Raw genomic sequence first — 15,000 nt, forward strand, 5'->3', positions numbered from 1 at the left:
GTTCAGTGATGATTAAGTTCAGTGATGATTTAGTTCAGTGATGATTCAGTGTGGAGTCGGTTCAGTGATTATTTAGTTCAGTGATGATTTCGTTCAGTGATGATTCAGTGTGGAGTCGGTTCAGTGATGATTTCGTTCAGTGATGATTTCGTTCAGTGATGATTCAGTGTGGAGTCGGTTCAGTGATGATTCAGTGTGGAGTCGGTTCAGTGATTTCGTTCAGTGATGATTTCGTTCAGTGATGATTCAGTGTGGAGTCGGTTCAGTAATGATTTCGTTCAGTGATGATTTCGTTCAGTGATGATTCAGTGTGGAGTCGGTTCAGTGATGATTCAGTGTGGAGTCGGTTCAGTGATGATTTCGTTCAGTGATGATTTCGTTATGATTTCGTTCAGTGATGATTTTGTTCAGTGATGATTCAGTGTGGAGTCCGTTCAGTGATGATTTCGTTCAGTGATGATTTCGTTCAGTGATGATTTCGTTCAGTAATGATTTCGTTCAGTGATGATTTCGTTCAGTGATGATTTCGTTCAGTGATGATTCGGTGTGGAGTCGGTTCAGTGATGATTTAGTTCAGTGATGATTTAGTTCAGTGATGATTTAGTTCAGTGATGATTTAGTTCAGTGATGATTCAGTGTGGAGTCGGTTCAATGGGAGTCGGTTCAGTGATGATTTAGTTCAATGATGATTCAGTGGGGAGTCGGTTCAGTGATGATTTCATTCAGTGATGATTTAGTTCAGTGATGATTCAGTGTGGAGTCGGTTCAGTGATGATTTCGTTCAGTGATGATTCAGTGTGGAGTCGGTTCAGTGATGATTTCGTTCAGTGATGATTTCGTTCAGTGATGATTCAGTGTGGAGTCGGTTCAGTGATGATTTCGTTCAGTGATGATTCAGTGTGGAGTCGGTTCAGTGATGATTTCGTTCAGTGATGATTTCGTTCAGTGATGATTTCGTTCAGTGATGATTTCGTTCAGTGATGATTCAGTGTGGAGTCGGTTCAGTGATGTTTTCGTTCAGTGATGTTTTCGTTCAGTGATGATTTAGTTCAGTGATGATTTAGTTCAGTGATGATTTAGTTCAGTGATGATTCAGTGTGGAGTCGGTTCAGTGATTATTTAGTTCAGTGATGATTTAGTTCAGTGATGATTTCGTTCAGTGATGATTCAGTGTGGAGTCGGTTCAGTGATGATTCAGTGTGGAGTCGGTTCAGTGATGATTTCGTTCAGTGATGATTCAGTGTGGAGTCGGTTCAGTGATGATTTCGTTCAGTGATGATTTCGTTCAGTGATGATTCAGTGTGGAGTCGGTTCAGTGATGATTTCGTTCAGTGATGATTTCGTTCAGTGATGATTCAGTGTGGAGTCGGTTCAGTGATGATTTCGTTCAGTGATGATTTCGTTCAGTGATGATTTCGTTCAGTGATGATTTCGTTCAGTGATGATTTCGTTCAGTGATGATTCAGTGTGGAGTCGGTTCACTGATGTTTTCGTTCAGTGATGTTTTCGTTCAGTGATGATTTAGTTCAGTGATGATTTCGTTCAGTGATGATTCAGTGTGGAGTCGGTTCACTGATGTTTTCGTTCAGTGATGTTTTCGTTCAGTGATGATTTAGTTCAGTGATGATTTAGTTCAGTGATGATTTAGTTCAGTGATGATTTAGTTCAGTGATGATTCAGTGTGGAGTCGGTTCAGTGATTATTTAGTTCAGTGATGATTTAGTTCAGTGATGATTTCGTTCAGTGATGATTCAGTGTGGAGTCGGTTCAGTGATGATTCAGTGTGGAGTCGGTTCAGTGATGATTTCGTTCAGTGATGATTTCGTTCAGTGATGATTTCGTTCAGTGATGATTTCGTTCAGTGATGATTTCGTTCAGTGATGATTCAGTGTGGAGTCGGTTCAGTGATGATTCAGTGTGGAGTCGGTTCAGTGATGATTTCGTTCAGTGATGATTTCGTTCAGTGATGATTTCGTTCAGTGATGATTTCATTCAGTGATGATTCAGTGTGGAGTCGGTTCAGTGAAGATTTCGTTCAGTGATGATTTCGTTCAGTGATGATTCAGTGTGGAGTCGGTTCAGTGATGATTCAGTGTGGAGTTGGTTCAGTGATGATTTCGTTCAGTGATGATTTCGTTCAGTGATGATTTCGTTCAGTGATGATTTCGTTCAGTGATGATTCAGTGTGGAGTCCATTCAGTGATGATTTCGTTCAGTGATGATTTCGTTCAGTGATGATTTCGTTCAGTGATGATTCAGTGTGGAGTCGGTTCAGTGATGATTTCGTTCAGTGATGATTTCGTTCAGTGATGATTTCGTTCAGCGATGATTCAGTGTGGAGTCGGTTCAATGGGAGTCGGTTCAGTGATGATTTCGTTCAGTGATGATTTCGTTCAGTGATGATTCAGTGTGGAGTCGGTTCAGTGATTATTTAGTTCATTGATGATTTCGTTCAGTGATGATTCAGTGTGGAGTCGGTTCAGTGATGTTTTCGTTCAGTGATGATTTCGTTCAGTGATGATTTCGTTCAGTGATGATTTCGTTCAGTGATGATTTCGTTCAGTGATGATTCAGTGTCGAGTCGGTCCAGTGTCGATTCGGTTCAATAACTGTAAAGTGAATCAGTTATGAAATGAGTTCAATTCAGCTAATAGCATCTCTAATGGTGTCATTATTCAAATTCATATTCAGTGTTGATTCAGTTCAGTTCATAATTTAACCAGTTAACCGATTTAATTCACTTCAATAACTGAGTTGTTGTTGTGAATGTCATTGACTATGAATCAAATTCAGTTTCGGTAGTGTCATTCAGATCAATTCAGATTCAGATAGATTCACTTTCAGATCAATTCAGATTCAGATCGATTCACATTCAATTCAGTTCAATAAGTGTTGGTGTTGCAAATTGAATCAATTACGAATCAAATTCAGTTTTGTTAGTGTCATTCCGATCAGTTCAGATCAATGTCTTTTGTCCACACACACATGAAGAGCTGCTCAGTTTGTGATGTGTGTGTGTGTGTGTGTGTGTGTGTGTGTGTGTTTGCAGTCGCAGTCGTGGCGGCCGGAGCAGTCCGTCCTGCAGGCGTTGGAGAGTCTCACAGATGCTCAGGTGAAGCTGCGGTCACACACACTTCCTCTTCTACCAGCACACACTCATTCACAAGAACTCACACAATGACTATTCTAATGAGCTTGCGTTTCCCACCACAGCTGACTATACCAGAGAAACACACCCACACACACACACACACACTCTGCTCATTCAGAGAGCTGAACTGCTGCATGTTCAGTGTGTTTGCATGCATGTAAATCTCACCGCAGGTCACGCGTGTTTCACAGAACTCAACATGAGATCGTCTTCATAACATTTGATGTTTAACAGATCATTAGAGAAAGAAAAGGTTTCTGTTTTTAATAATCGTCCGTTACACCCTTCATGTAGCAGCTTCATCTGTGAAACCACATGTGTGTGTGTGTGTGTGTATATATATATATATATATATATGTGTGGGTGTGTATATGTGTGTGTGTGTGTGTGTGTGTGTGTGTGTGTGTATGTATGTATGTATGTATGTATATATATATATATATATATATATATATATATATATATATATATATATATATATATATATATATATATATATATATATATGTGTGTGGGTGTGTATATGTGTGTGTGTGTATATATATGTGTGTGTGTGTGTGTGTGTGTGTGTATATAGATGTGTGTGTGTGTGTGTGTGTGTGTGTGTGTGGGTGTGTGTGTGTATATATAGATATCTGTGTGTGTGAGCAGTGTGTGTGTGTGTGTGTGTGTGTGTGTGTGTGTGTGTGTGTGAGAGCATTGTGTGTGTGTGTGTGTGTGTGTGTGAGCATTGTGTGTGTGTGAGCATTGTGTGTGTGTGAGCATTGTGTGTGTGTGAGCATTGTGTGTGTGTGAACATTGTGTGTGTGTGTGTGTGTGTGTGTGAGCATTGTGTGTGTGTGTGTGTGTGAGCATTGTGTGTGTGTGTGTGTGTGTGTGTGAGCATTGTGTGTGTGTGTGTGTGTGTGTGTGTGTGTGTGTGTGAGCTGTGTGTGTGAGCATTGTGTGTGTGTGAGCATTGTGTGTGTGTGAGCATTGTGTGTGTGTGAACATTGTGTGTGTGTGAGCATTGTGTGTGTGTGAGCGTTGTGTGTGTAAGCGTTGTGTTTGTGAGCGGTGTGTGTGTGTGTGTGTGTGTGTGTGAGCATTGTGTGTGTGTGAGCATTGTGTGTGTGTGAGCATTGTGTGTGTGTGTGTGAGCATTGTGTGTGTGAGCATTGTGTGTGTGTGAGCATTGTGTGTGTGTGAGCATATTTGTGTGTGTGAGCATTGTGTGTGTGAACATTGTGTGTGTGTGTGTGTGTGTGTGTGTGAGCTGTGTGTGTGAGCATTGTGTGTGTGTGAGCATTGTGTGTGTGTGAGCATTGTGTTTGTGTGAGCATTGTGTTTGTGTGAGCATTGTGTGTGTGTGAGCTGTGTGTGTAAGCGTTGTGTTTGTGAGCGGTGTGTGTGTGTGTGTCTGCTCCACCCCATCAGCGGGTCTGTGCGTCATTTTGGCAATGCTGAGCTGTTTGATGTCAGTTCAGCCTCCGTCTGTGTGTGTGTGTGTGTGTGTGTGTGTGTGTGTGTGTGTGTGGTTAGACTCTGAGAGAAACACTCAAGTATGATAAATGATTTCCTAGAACAGACTCATGTTGAGCTCTTATTATAACCTCTGCAGTCTGTCACAGTTTACCCCAGAGGAGCACGAGACGCTTCAGATATTAAAACACCACAAACACAGAACCTGCAGATATTAATGTTTATAATATAAACATAAAGGAGTGAAGGGTCACCACGATCTTCAGTCAGTTTAGATGCTGGAAAACAAGAGGTGTGAGTGTGAGTGTGTGTGTGTGTGTGTGTGGACTGGTAATCCCTACGTTATGGGACAAAATGTCCCCACAAAGATAGCAATATCCGAAATCCTCATCCTTGTGGGGACATTTTTTGGTCCCCATGAGGAAAACATCTTATAAATCAGACTAAGTGATGTTTTTTGAAAATGTAAAAATGCAGAATGTCTCCTGTGATGGGTAGGTTTAGGGGCAGTGTGTGTGTGTGTGTGTGTGTGTGTGTGTGTGTGTGTGTGTGATGGGTAGGTTTAGGGGCAGGGGCAGTGTGTGTGTGTGTGTGTGTGTGTGTGTGTGATGGGTAGGTTTAGGGGCAGGTGCAGTGTGTGTGTGTGTGTGTGTGTTGGGTAGGTTTAGGGGCAGGGGCAGTGTGTGTGTGTGTGTGTGTGTGTGTGTTTGATGGGTAGGTGCAGGGGCAGTGTGTGTGTGTGTGTGTGTGTGTGTGTGTGATGGGTAGGTTTAGGGGCAGTGTAAGGGGATAGAATATACGGTATGTACGGTATAAAAACCATTACGCCTATGGAATGTCCCCATAAAACATGAAAACCCAACTGAGTGTGAGTGTGAGTGTGAGTGTGAGTGTGAGTGTGAGTGTGAGTGTGAGTGTGAGTGTGAGTGTGAGTGTGAGTGTGAGTGTGAGTGTGAGTGTGTGTGTGTGTGTTGAGCGAGCGCCGTTATCTGCTGTAAGATGTGGTGAAGCTGTTGGTATTTTTAACCTGGAAATCCTCCTGTGAGTGTGTGAGAAGAGCCCTCGACAGCTTCTGTTGTCTAGACACCGTTGTGTTGAGTGTGTGTGTGTGTGTGTGTGTGTGTAGGTGGTGCTTCAGAAGTTTGTGTTTGTGAGACGTGACGCTGGTTTGAGCGTGTTCTCTCTCTGATGTCTCTGAATGAAGCCGGTCTGGTAAAGTCGTGTGTGTGTGTATGTGTGTGTGTTTATCAGTGAGTAGTTTTCCTCCAGGTTAAGCTCGTCTTGCTCTCCTCAGGGAATCTCTGGCCTGTCCATCAGTGTCATCGGAAATCATTTGCTCTTAATAGCGTTGAGCGATCAATAGAGTGTTTACTTCAGACCGATCGCAGACGCTGCATTGATCTCTGACGCTCGATGTTCATTAACCTCAGATGCAGATAAAGAACCGACCGTCCTCATCTACAGGCCTTTCATTGTTTGAGGGATGAACCAGAGGCCATCTTACATCCCATAATATACACTATATCACCAGAAGTGTTGTTTCGCCCCTTCACACACACACATGAGCTTCACATTCTTCATCTGTAGGGTTTAATATGGAGTCTCAGCTCTAACAGTTTCTGCTCTTCTTTCCTCAAGGTTTAGGAGTGTGTTTATGGGGACTCTTCATTTGTGATGTTGGACGAGAAGGCCTGGCTCTCAGTCTCCGCTCTAATTCATCCCAAAGCTGTTCTATCGGGTTGAGGTCAGGACTCCAGTTCCTCCACACCAAACTCCTCATCCATGTCTTTATGGAGACGCTTTGAGCACTGGAGCAGTCATGCTGGGACAGGAAGGGGCCGTCCCCAAACTGCTCCCACAAAGTCGGGAGCATGAAATTGTCCAAAATGTCTTGGTGAAGCATTAAGAGTTCCTTTCACTGGAACTAACCCCTGAAAAACAACCCCACCCCATAATCCCCCCTCCACCAAACTTTACACTTGGCACAATGCAGTCAGACGAGTCCCGTTCTCCTGGCAACCGCCAAACCCAGACTCGTCCATGGGATTGTCAGACAGAGAAGCGTGATTGGTCACTCAGAGAACACGTCTCCACTGCTCTAGAGTCCAGTGGCGGCGCACTTTACCCCACTGCATCCCACGCTTTGCATTGCACTTGGTGCTGTAAGGCTTGGATGAGCTGCTCGGCCATGGAAACCCATTCCATGAAGCTCTACACACTGTTCTTGAGCTCATCTGAAGGACACAGAAGTTTGGAGGTCTGGAGCTCTTGACTCTGCAGAAAGTTGGCCACTTCTGTGACCCTCAGCATGCGCTGACCCCGCTCTGTGACCCTCAGCATGTGCTGACCCCGCTCTGTGACCCTCAGCATGCGCTGACCTCGCTCTGTGACCCTCAGCATGCGCTGACCCCGCTCTGTGACCCTCAGCATGTGCTGACCCCGCTCTGTGACCCTCAGCATGCGCTGACCCTGCTCTGTGACCCTCAGCATGTGCTGACCCAGCTCTGTGACCCTCAGCATGAGCTGACCCCGCTCTGTGACCCTCAGCATGAGCTGACCCCGCTCTGTGACCCTCAGCATGCGCTGACCCCGCTCTGTGATGTCACTTTGTGGCTGAGTCGCTCTTGACTGTAATGTGTGTTTGTGAGTCGTGCGAGATGATTTAAACACAGCGTTCGTGTGATCGTGATCGCTTCAGCCTTTCAATTCCCGCCCGTCTTTGTGACTGAAGTGGTCAGTGACTCAGAGTCGTGACTCGCTCGTTCATTCTCACACACACACACACACACACACACCACAGATTTTGAATGTATTTTGATGATCTGAGCTCATGGTGCTGGAGCTCTTAGGGCGCGTCCGGCTCAGGGTCCAGAAGGGTCAAGCCTCGTCTCTTCATGAGTCATGGGTGTGTTTTGGGCGAAACCAGCAATAAACCAATCAGAGCCTCATCTCCCTTTCCCTTTAAAAGCCATGAGAGGATTCACTATTGACATGAGGAGAGACTGAACAGAGTGTGTGTGTGTGTGTGTGTGTGTGTGTGTGTGTGTGTGTGTGTGTGTGTGTGTGTGTGTGTGTGTGTGTGTGTGTGTGTGTGTGTGTGTGTGTTAGAGTCCTGTAGTGTTTTCTGAGAACTGAAGCGCTCTGGTCCTGTCTCTCCTCGAACACACTCTCTCTTTATTTCAGGAGTGTGTTTTGAGCTGGTATCTCACTCTTCCATCTGCAGAGCAGCCGGTGTGTGTGTGTGTGTGTGTGTGTGTGTGTGTGTGTGTGTGTGTGTGTGTAAAGCAGACGAGTGTGTGTTTCCTCACTCTGAGGGTTGTCTGGGTGTTTCCTCCGAGTTTGCAGTCATTGTGTAAATCTGAATGTCCGGGTTAACGCCTCTAATGGCTGAAGGCTTTATCAAACGCTGGCCGTCATGTGTCGCTCTGTCACTGTGATCTGGTGTATTAGAGCTGTGCTGACTCCCTTCAGTGTGTGTGTGTGTGTGTGTGTGTGTGTGTGTGGTGAAGCCTCAGCTGTGTGTGATGTTCTCAGAGTCCCAGCCCACAGTTTCTGAGAACTGCAGATGCACTGGAGGGAACGGCAGACACACACTTCTGCTCTTCACACACTTCTGAGACTGAGCCACACACACACACACACACACACACACACACACACACACACACACACACACACACACACACACACACCCTTGCCATCATACACTGAGATACTCATTCATTTAATCATTGATTTAGTTTTAATTTATTTACTTTATTATTCATTTTTATTTAATGTATTTTTTGAATAATGTTTATTCATTCCTTAATTAAATTTTTTCATTTATTTATTTTGCTTGCATGTATTTATTTGTTTTTTTATTTATGTTTTATTATTATTTATTTATTCATTTCGTTTTTTATTTAATTCACATTATTAATTAATGTTTCTCTTTATTTATTTGTTCATTGATTTTTAATTAATTAATTTAATTTTAATCATATGTATTCAATCATAGCTGTATTAAATTTGTATAGTAATTAATTAATTAATTCATATTAATTTGTCATTAATTTGAACTATTTAATTTTTTCTATTTATTTATTAATTTATTTAATTCACTTAATTAATTCAAATTCATTGATTTGTTGTTATTCAATCATTCAGTTATTTTTTAAGATATTTTTAATTTGTTTATTTTTAATGTATTTTATTAATTTGCCATTTATTTTTTATTATTTATTATTTTTCTTCTCTATTCATTCAGTTATTTTCTTTTATTTTAATTTATTTAATAATTTATTTTTTAATTGCTTTATTTATTCAGTTATTTACTTTATACATTTGTCATTTATTTATTTATTTTTCCACAATTTTTAATCATATTTTATTCAGTCATTAATTCATTTTCATTAATTTATTAATTTATTTTTAATTAAATAATTTTAATATTATCGAATTATTCAGTCATTTATTTATTTAAATGTTTTTATTTAATTCACATTATTAATTTATTCATATTTATTTGTGCATATATACGCAACTTGAAGGTGAACAAACCCTTATAATATTGAATACTAATATTTGTCGTTTCAGTTGTGACCTCAGGATTGTGTAGTTTGTGATTATTAGTGTGTGTCGGTCGTCAGAAGATGTTCAATAAATGAGCTAATAATGTGTTAATGAACTAAACATAACGTGTCCAGGTCCGGGACTTCCTGTCGGGTCGCTCCCCGCTGACCCTTGCCCTGCGTGTGGGCGATCACATGATGTTCGTGCAGCTCCAGCTGGCGGCTCAGCCGTCCGTCTCCAGGGCTCCCAACCAACCAGACGCCCAGCATTCCACAGGCCCCGCCCCTGCCTCACCAGATACTGGCCACGCCCATTCTGACCAAAGCCCCGCCCCCGCCCCGCCAAGCCTTCAGGTAGAGCTGCTTCGGTCTTGTTGTATCAAAATTACGTTTAAAACCAGAACAAATGTCTGACAATGGTGTGTGTGTGTGTGTGTGTGTGTGTGTGTGTGTGTGTGTGTGTGTGTGTGTGTGTGTGTGTGTGTGTGTGTGTGTGTGTGTGTGTGTGTGTGTGTGTGTGTGTGTGTGTGTGTGTGTGTGTGTGTGTGTGTGTGTGTGTGTGTGTGTGTGTGTGTGTGTGTGTGTGTGTGTGTGTGTGTGTGTGTGTTAGGCTGACGGCAGCACAGACAGACAGCGATGCAAACCGGGCGCGGTCATCGAGAGCCTCGTCAATCACGCGCCTGGAGTTTTCTCAGGGACCTTCTCAGGTAACGCATCTCTCCTCGTCATCTCACTAACACACCAGTGGGCGGGGCTAAAGTCCAGGGCCCGTTTTCAAAAAGAATCTTAATGCAAAGAGAAGCTCCTAGTGACAAAATTCTAAGAGAATTCTTAGAAATGTGGGCGTTTACTCCTAAAATTAACTAAAAAATCCTTGTAAAGAAAAAAGTAATTCAGAAAGCATCTTAACACTTAAAAGAGTCTTAAGGTCAAATTTGTCAGGAGCACAGACGAGGACTTTTAAGAGGCTGAAGAGTTTCTTTAGCAGCGGAGAAAATGGCAGAAAGACGAAGAGGGAGAAGAAATGTGTTGCAGACGAAGGAAGACAGTGACTTAATCAGACGCTATAGATTAGATCATGTTTGTTGCATTAAACTCAACTTTCATACCACCAGTTAAATAGACAGCAATCAGTGGAATTGGAAAGAGTGGAACAATGTTTATAGTTCTAAGCCAATCAAATACCTTATAGGAAATTAACAGCATGGTAAATAATAAAATGATTTAAATACATATATGTAATGTGTGTGTGTGTGTGTGTGTGTGTGTGTGTGTGTGTGTGTGTGTGTGTGTGTGTGTGAGTGAGAGAGAACGGTAAAATAGCACAATTTGCGCTTGTAATTTGAAAGTGAAGGCTTAGAATAGAGCCTATACTTAAAAGCGCACCTTTTTCCCCTTTTTGGACAACCAACCAATCATAGTCTTCAAAACACTGTGTCATGCGTAGCAACGGGTCAGCCCCGCCTCTTCACTAAGATAAGAGTTTTTGTATTTTCCTTGCTCAGAGTTGCTCTCAGATCAGTCCCGAATAGCTCTTAAAGGGTTAGTTCACCCAAAAATGAAAATTCTGTCATTAATTCCTCACCCTCACGTCGTTCGAGACCCGTCAGACCTCCGTTCATCTTCAGACACAGATGAAGATATTTTAGTGTAAAGCTGATGCTGAGAAAGGCTTCAGATAGGCCTCCATTGGCATTCAGTACATTTACACTCACAAGACGGATAAAAGGCACTCAAAACATCGTTACAAAGTCCATCTCACCACAGTGACTCTACAATAATTTTACTAAGCGACGACAATAGTTTTTGTGCGCAAAAAAAAATCAAAATAACACCTTTATCCAGCTTGTTCTTGTCTTCCGTGTGTGTCTCCACGACGCATGCGTGAGAATATGACGCAGATCCGGCGTTCGGACACATGACCCAGAAGCGATTTGTTTACGAGCAGAGGAAGACGCGCGTATCTCAGCTGTTGAATTCTACACTGATCGTGCTTTAGGTCTCGGTGTAGTTCTCAAAATGGGGCTAAAGTGGCATTTCATGGATTCCCGAACGCCGGATCTGCTCATATTCTCACGCATGCGTCGTGGAGACACACACGGAAGACAAGAACAAGCTGGATAAAGCTGTTATTTAGATTTTTTTTTGCGCACAAAAACTATTGTCGTCGCATCGTAAGATTATTGTAGAGTCACTGTGGTGAGATGGACTTTGTAACGACGTTTTTAGTGCCTTTTATGGGTCTTGTGAGTGTAAATGTACTGAATGCCAATGGAGGCCTATCTGAAGCCTTTCTCAGCATCAGCTTTACACTAAAATATCTTCATTTGTGTTCCGAATATGAACGGAGGTCTAATGGGTCTCGAACGACATAAGGGTGAGTAATTAATGACAGAATTTTCATTTTTGGGTGAACTAACCCTTTAAGCTAAGACTCCTACGTAAAAGTGTTTCAGCTAAATTAGGAGTTTCTGAGAGGACTCTTTGAATCTTTATGAATACGGGCCCAGTATTTCTCAGGTAACGCATCTCTCCTCGTCATCTCACTAACACACCAGTGGGCGGGGCTAAAGTCCTGATGATGAGGTGTGTGTTGACCTCATCTTGACCTCTGACTCCACAGGTACTTTACACCCACACTGTCAGGACGGCAGCGGGCGTCCTCGCCGTGACATCACCACCATCCTCCAGATCCTCAACGACCTCTTGAGCGCCACGCGCCACTATCAGGGATCGGCTCCACCGCTGGCACACCTGCGCTGCCACACACCCTGCCCTCCACCCTGCCCTCCATCCTCACCTACACCCTCATCTCCACCCTCACCTACCTCAGACGGGCAGCAGCACGGACGCCTGCGCCGGCCCTCCGGTGAGTCATCAGAGCCAGACATGATGGACGAGTGTGTGTGTGTGTGTGTGTGTGTGTGTGTGTGTGTGTGTGTGTGTGTGTGTGTGTGTGTGTGTGTGTGTGTGTGTGTGTGTGTGTGTGTGTGTGTGTGTGTGTGTGTGTGTGTGTGTGTGTGTGTGTGTGTGTGTGTGTGTGTGTGTGTGTGTGTGTGTGTGTGTGTGTGTGTGTAAGGAGGAAGTCATGTTTTCTGACTCAAGAGTCTTTTCTATCTTCACACACTTCTCATTTTCTCCTCTGATTCACTGAGCAGTGTGTGTGTGTGTGTGTGTGTGTGTGTGTGTGTTTGGTCATATGTGTCTCATTCTGCAAATTCAGCACATCAGATCAAGTCTGGTGTCTTATCCTAGAACAACCTCTTAAAATACACTGATCAGGCATAACATTATGCCCAGTGAATAACACTGATGATCTCTGTTAGTGGGTGGGATATATTAGGCTGCAAGTGAACATGTTGTCCTCAGAGTTGATGTGTTAGAAGCAGGAAAAATGGGCAAGCGTAAGGATTTGAGCGAGTTTGACAAGGGCTCAGATTGTGACGGGTCAGAGCATCTCAGTTTGTGGAGTATGGAGCAGTCAGGGTGCCCATGCTGACCCCTGACCCCTGACCCCGCCCAAAGCACCAACAGTGGCCCGTGAGCATCAGAACTGGACCACGGAGCAATGGAAGAAGGCGGCCTGGTCTGAGGAAGCACAAATGCTTCAGGAATGGTTTGAGGAGCACAACAACGAGTTTGAGGCGTTGACTCGGCCTCCAAATTCCCCAGATCTCAATCCAATCGAGCTGAACAAACAAGTCCCATCCATGGAGGACTTAAAGGATCTGCTGCTAACATCTTGGTGCCAGACACCACAGCACACCTTCAGGGGTCTAGAGGAGTCCATCAGAGACGGGTCAGCAAAAGACCAACACAATATTAGGTCATAATGTTATGCCTGATCGGTGTGTATTAATACTGTGGTTTTATCACGGTTGGCTCTGTTTTGTTTCTCCAGTCTTCTGTTCTCTGAGCTCTGAATGAGACGTGACCTGTGAGAGGTCATCCACGGGGTCATGCCGAGCTTTCAGAGGGTCATGACCCCGTTAGTTAACAATAACCAGCAACCACTCACACACACACACACACACACACACACATTCTCTTATGTCTGGACACATCTTTCCAACACGCTGCATGGATTATTCAAGAGCCTTGCTGTGTGTGTGTGTGTGTGTGTGTGTGTGTGTGTGTGTGTGTGTGTGTGTGTGTGTGTGTGTGTGTGTGTGTGTGTGTGTGTGTGTGTGTGTGTGTGTGTGTGTGTGTGTGTGTGTGTGTGTGTGTGTGTGTGTGTGTGTGTGTGTGTGTGTGTGTGTGTGTGTGTGTGTCTCTGCATAAAGTAAACTTAAAGTGACCTTATTTCCATGAGTTTAATGTCTGATGTTCTGATCCAGGGTTATCATCAATAACTAAAACCTTTTTTGCCTCACATGAGATATGATAATGCGTAATCATGAATAACACAGTGTGTGTTGTATATGTAAATCACATTCAGAAACTGCATTTGACGTAAAGTCTTAAACTAGAGTTTACTGATGCAGTTCAGTCTATTTTACTCCTGATCCCAACATACAGGTGCTGGTCATATAATTAGAATATCATCAAAAAGTTGATTTATTTCACTAATTCCATTCAAAAAGTGAAACTTGTATATTATATTCCTTCATTATACACAGACTGATATACTTTGAAAGTTTATTTCTTTTCATTTTGATGATTATAACTGACAACTAAGGAAAATCCCAAATTCAGTATCTCAGAAAATGAGAATATTACTTAAGACCAATACAAAGAAAGGGTTTTTAGAAATGTTGTCCAGCTGAAGAGTGTGAGCATGTCCAGCACTCAATGCTCAGCTGGGGCTGGTTTAGCCTGAATTACTGCAGCGATGCGGCATGAGGAGATCAAGTTGCTTTGGCACTGTGTGCTGGTCCCAGTCCTGTTGGAAAATGAAATCTGCATCTCCATAAAGTTGGTCAGCAGCAGGAAGCATGAAGTGCTCTAAAACTTCCTGCTATACGGCTCCGTTGACCTCTGACCTCAGAAAACACACAGTGGACCAACACCAGCGCATGACATGGCACCCCAAACATTTACATTTATGCATTTAGCAGACGCATTTATCCAAAGCGACTTACAACTTGGGAGTACAGGAAGCAAATGGTCATGAAGAGTCGAGTAAGCGCAACAACTGCCTGAAATACTGATTCCATGTACATTGCTCAGGGAGGGAAAGAGGGAAGAAAGGTAATTTTTTTTTTAATGAGGTTAAGTGCTGACGGAAGAGATGAGTTTTTAGTTGACTTTTGAATGTTGTCAATGATTCTGCGTTTCGGATGACGGTGGGAAGATCGTTCCACCAGCTGGGAACGTTGAATGAAAATGTTCTGGAAAGAGATTTTTTGCCTCTCCAGAACATTTTCATTCAACGTTCCCAGCTGGTGGAACGATCTTCCCACCGTCATCCGAAACCATCACTGACTGTGGGAACTTTACACTGGAGCTCCAGCAGTGTGGATTGTGTGTCTCTCCTCTCTTCCTCCAGACTCTGAGACCCTGATTGACTTCATCAGAGAACATAACTCTGGCCACTCAGCAGCTCCAGTCCTGTCTGTCTTTAGCCCAGGCGAGACGCTTCTGACGCTGTCTGTTGGTCAAGAGTGCGACAGCTGAAACCCATATCTTGCATACGTCTGTGTGTAGTGGTTCTTGAAGCACTGACTCCAGCTCCAGTCCACTCTATGTGAATCTCCCCCACATTTTTGAATGGGTTTTGTTTCACAATCCTCTCCAGGGTGCGGTTATCCCTATTAAAAGTCTTGCGAGGTTCGTTCTGCGTTCAGTAAATATCAGTCTTGCTTTTTCTGTCTGATGACGCGTTCGCCTCCACCA

At 43.4% G+C, this 15,000-nt stretch overlaps 1 protein-coding gene across 2 annotated transcripts in view; it reads left to right on the forward strand.

Moving 5' to 3' along the window:
* Positions 1 to 15,000, forward strand: part of LOC307128123 (midnolin) — a 24,004-nt gene that overhangs the window by 7,578 nt on the left and 1,426 nt on the right. The window contains exons 3-6 of one of the 2 annotated variants that reach the window (XM_079819728.1): positions 3,050 to 3,112; positions 9,301 to 9,519; positions 9,776 to 9,872; positions 11,789 to 12,034. In XM_079819728.1, the coding sequence (XP_079675854.1) occupies positions 3,050 to 3,112; positions 9,301 to 9,519; positions 9,776 to 9,872; positions 11,789 to 12,034 (625 nt within the window). The remainder of the gene's footprint in view (positions 1 to 3,049; positions 3,113 to 9,300; positions 9,520 to 9,775; positions 9,873 to 11,788; positions 12,035 to 15,000) is intronic. The other variant, XM_079819729.1, reaches the window with a different exon arrangement.

This window comes from Gobio gobio (assembly GCF_949357685.1).
Source record: "Gobio gobio genome assembly, chromosome: 6".
Classification (NCBI taxonomy): Eukaryota; Metazoa; Chordata; class Actinopteri; order Cypriniformes; family Gobionidae; genus Gobio; species Gobio gobio.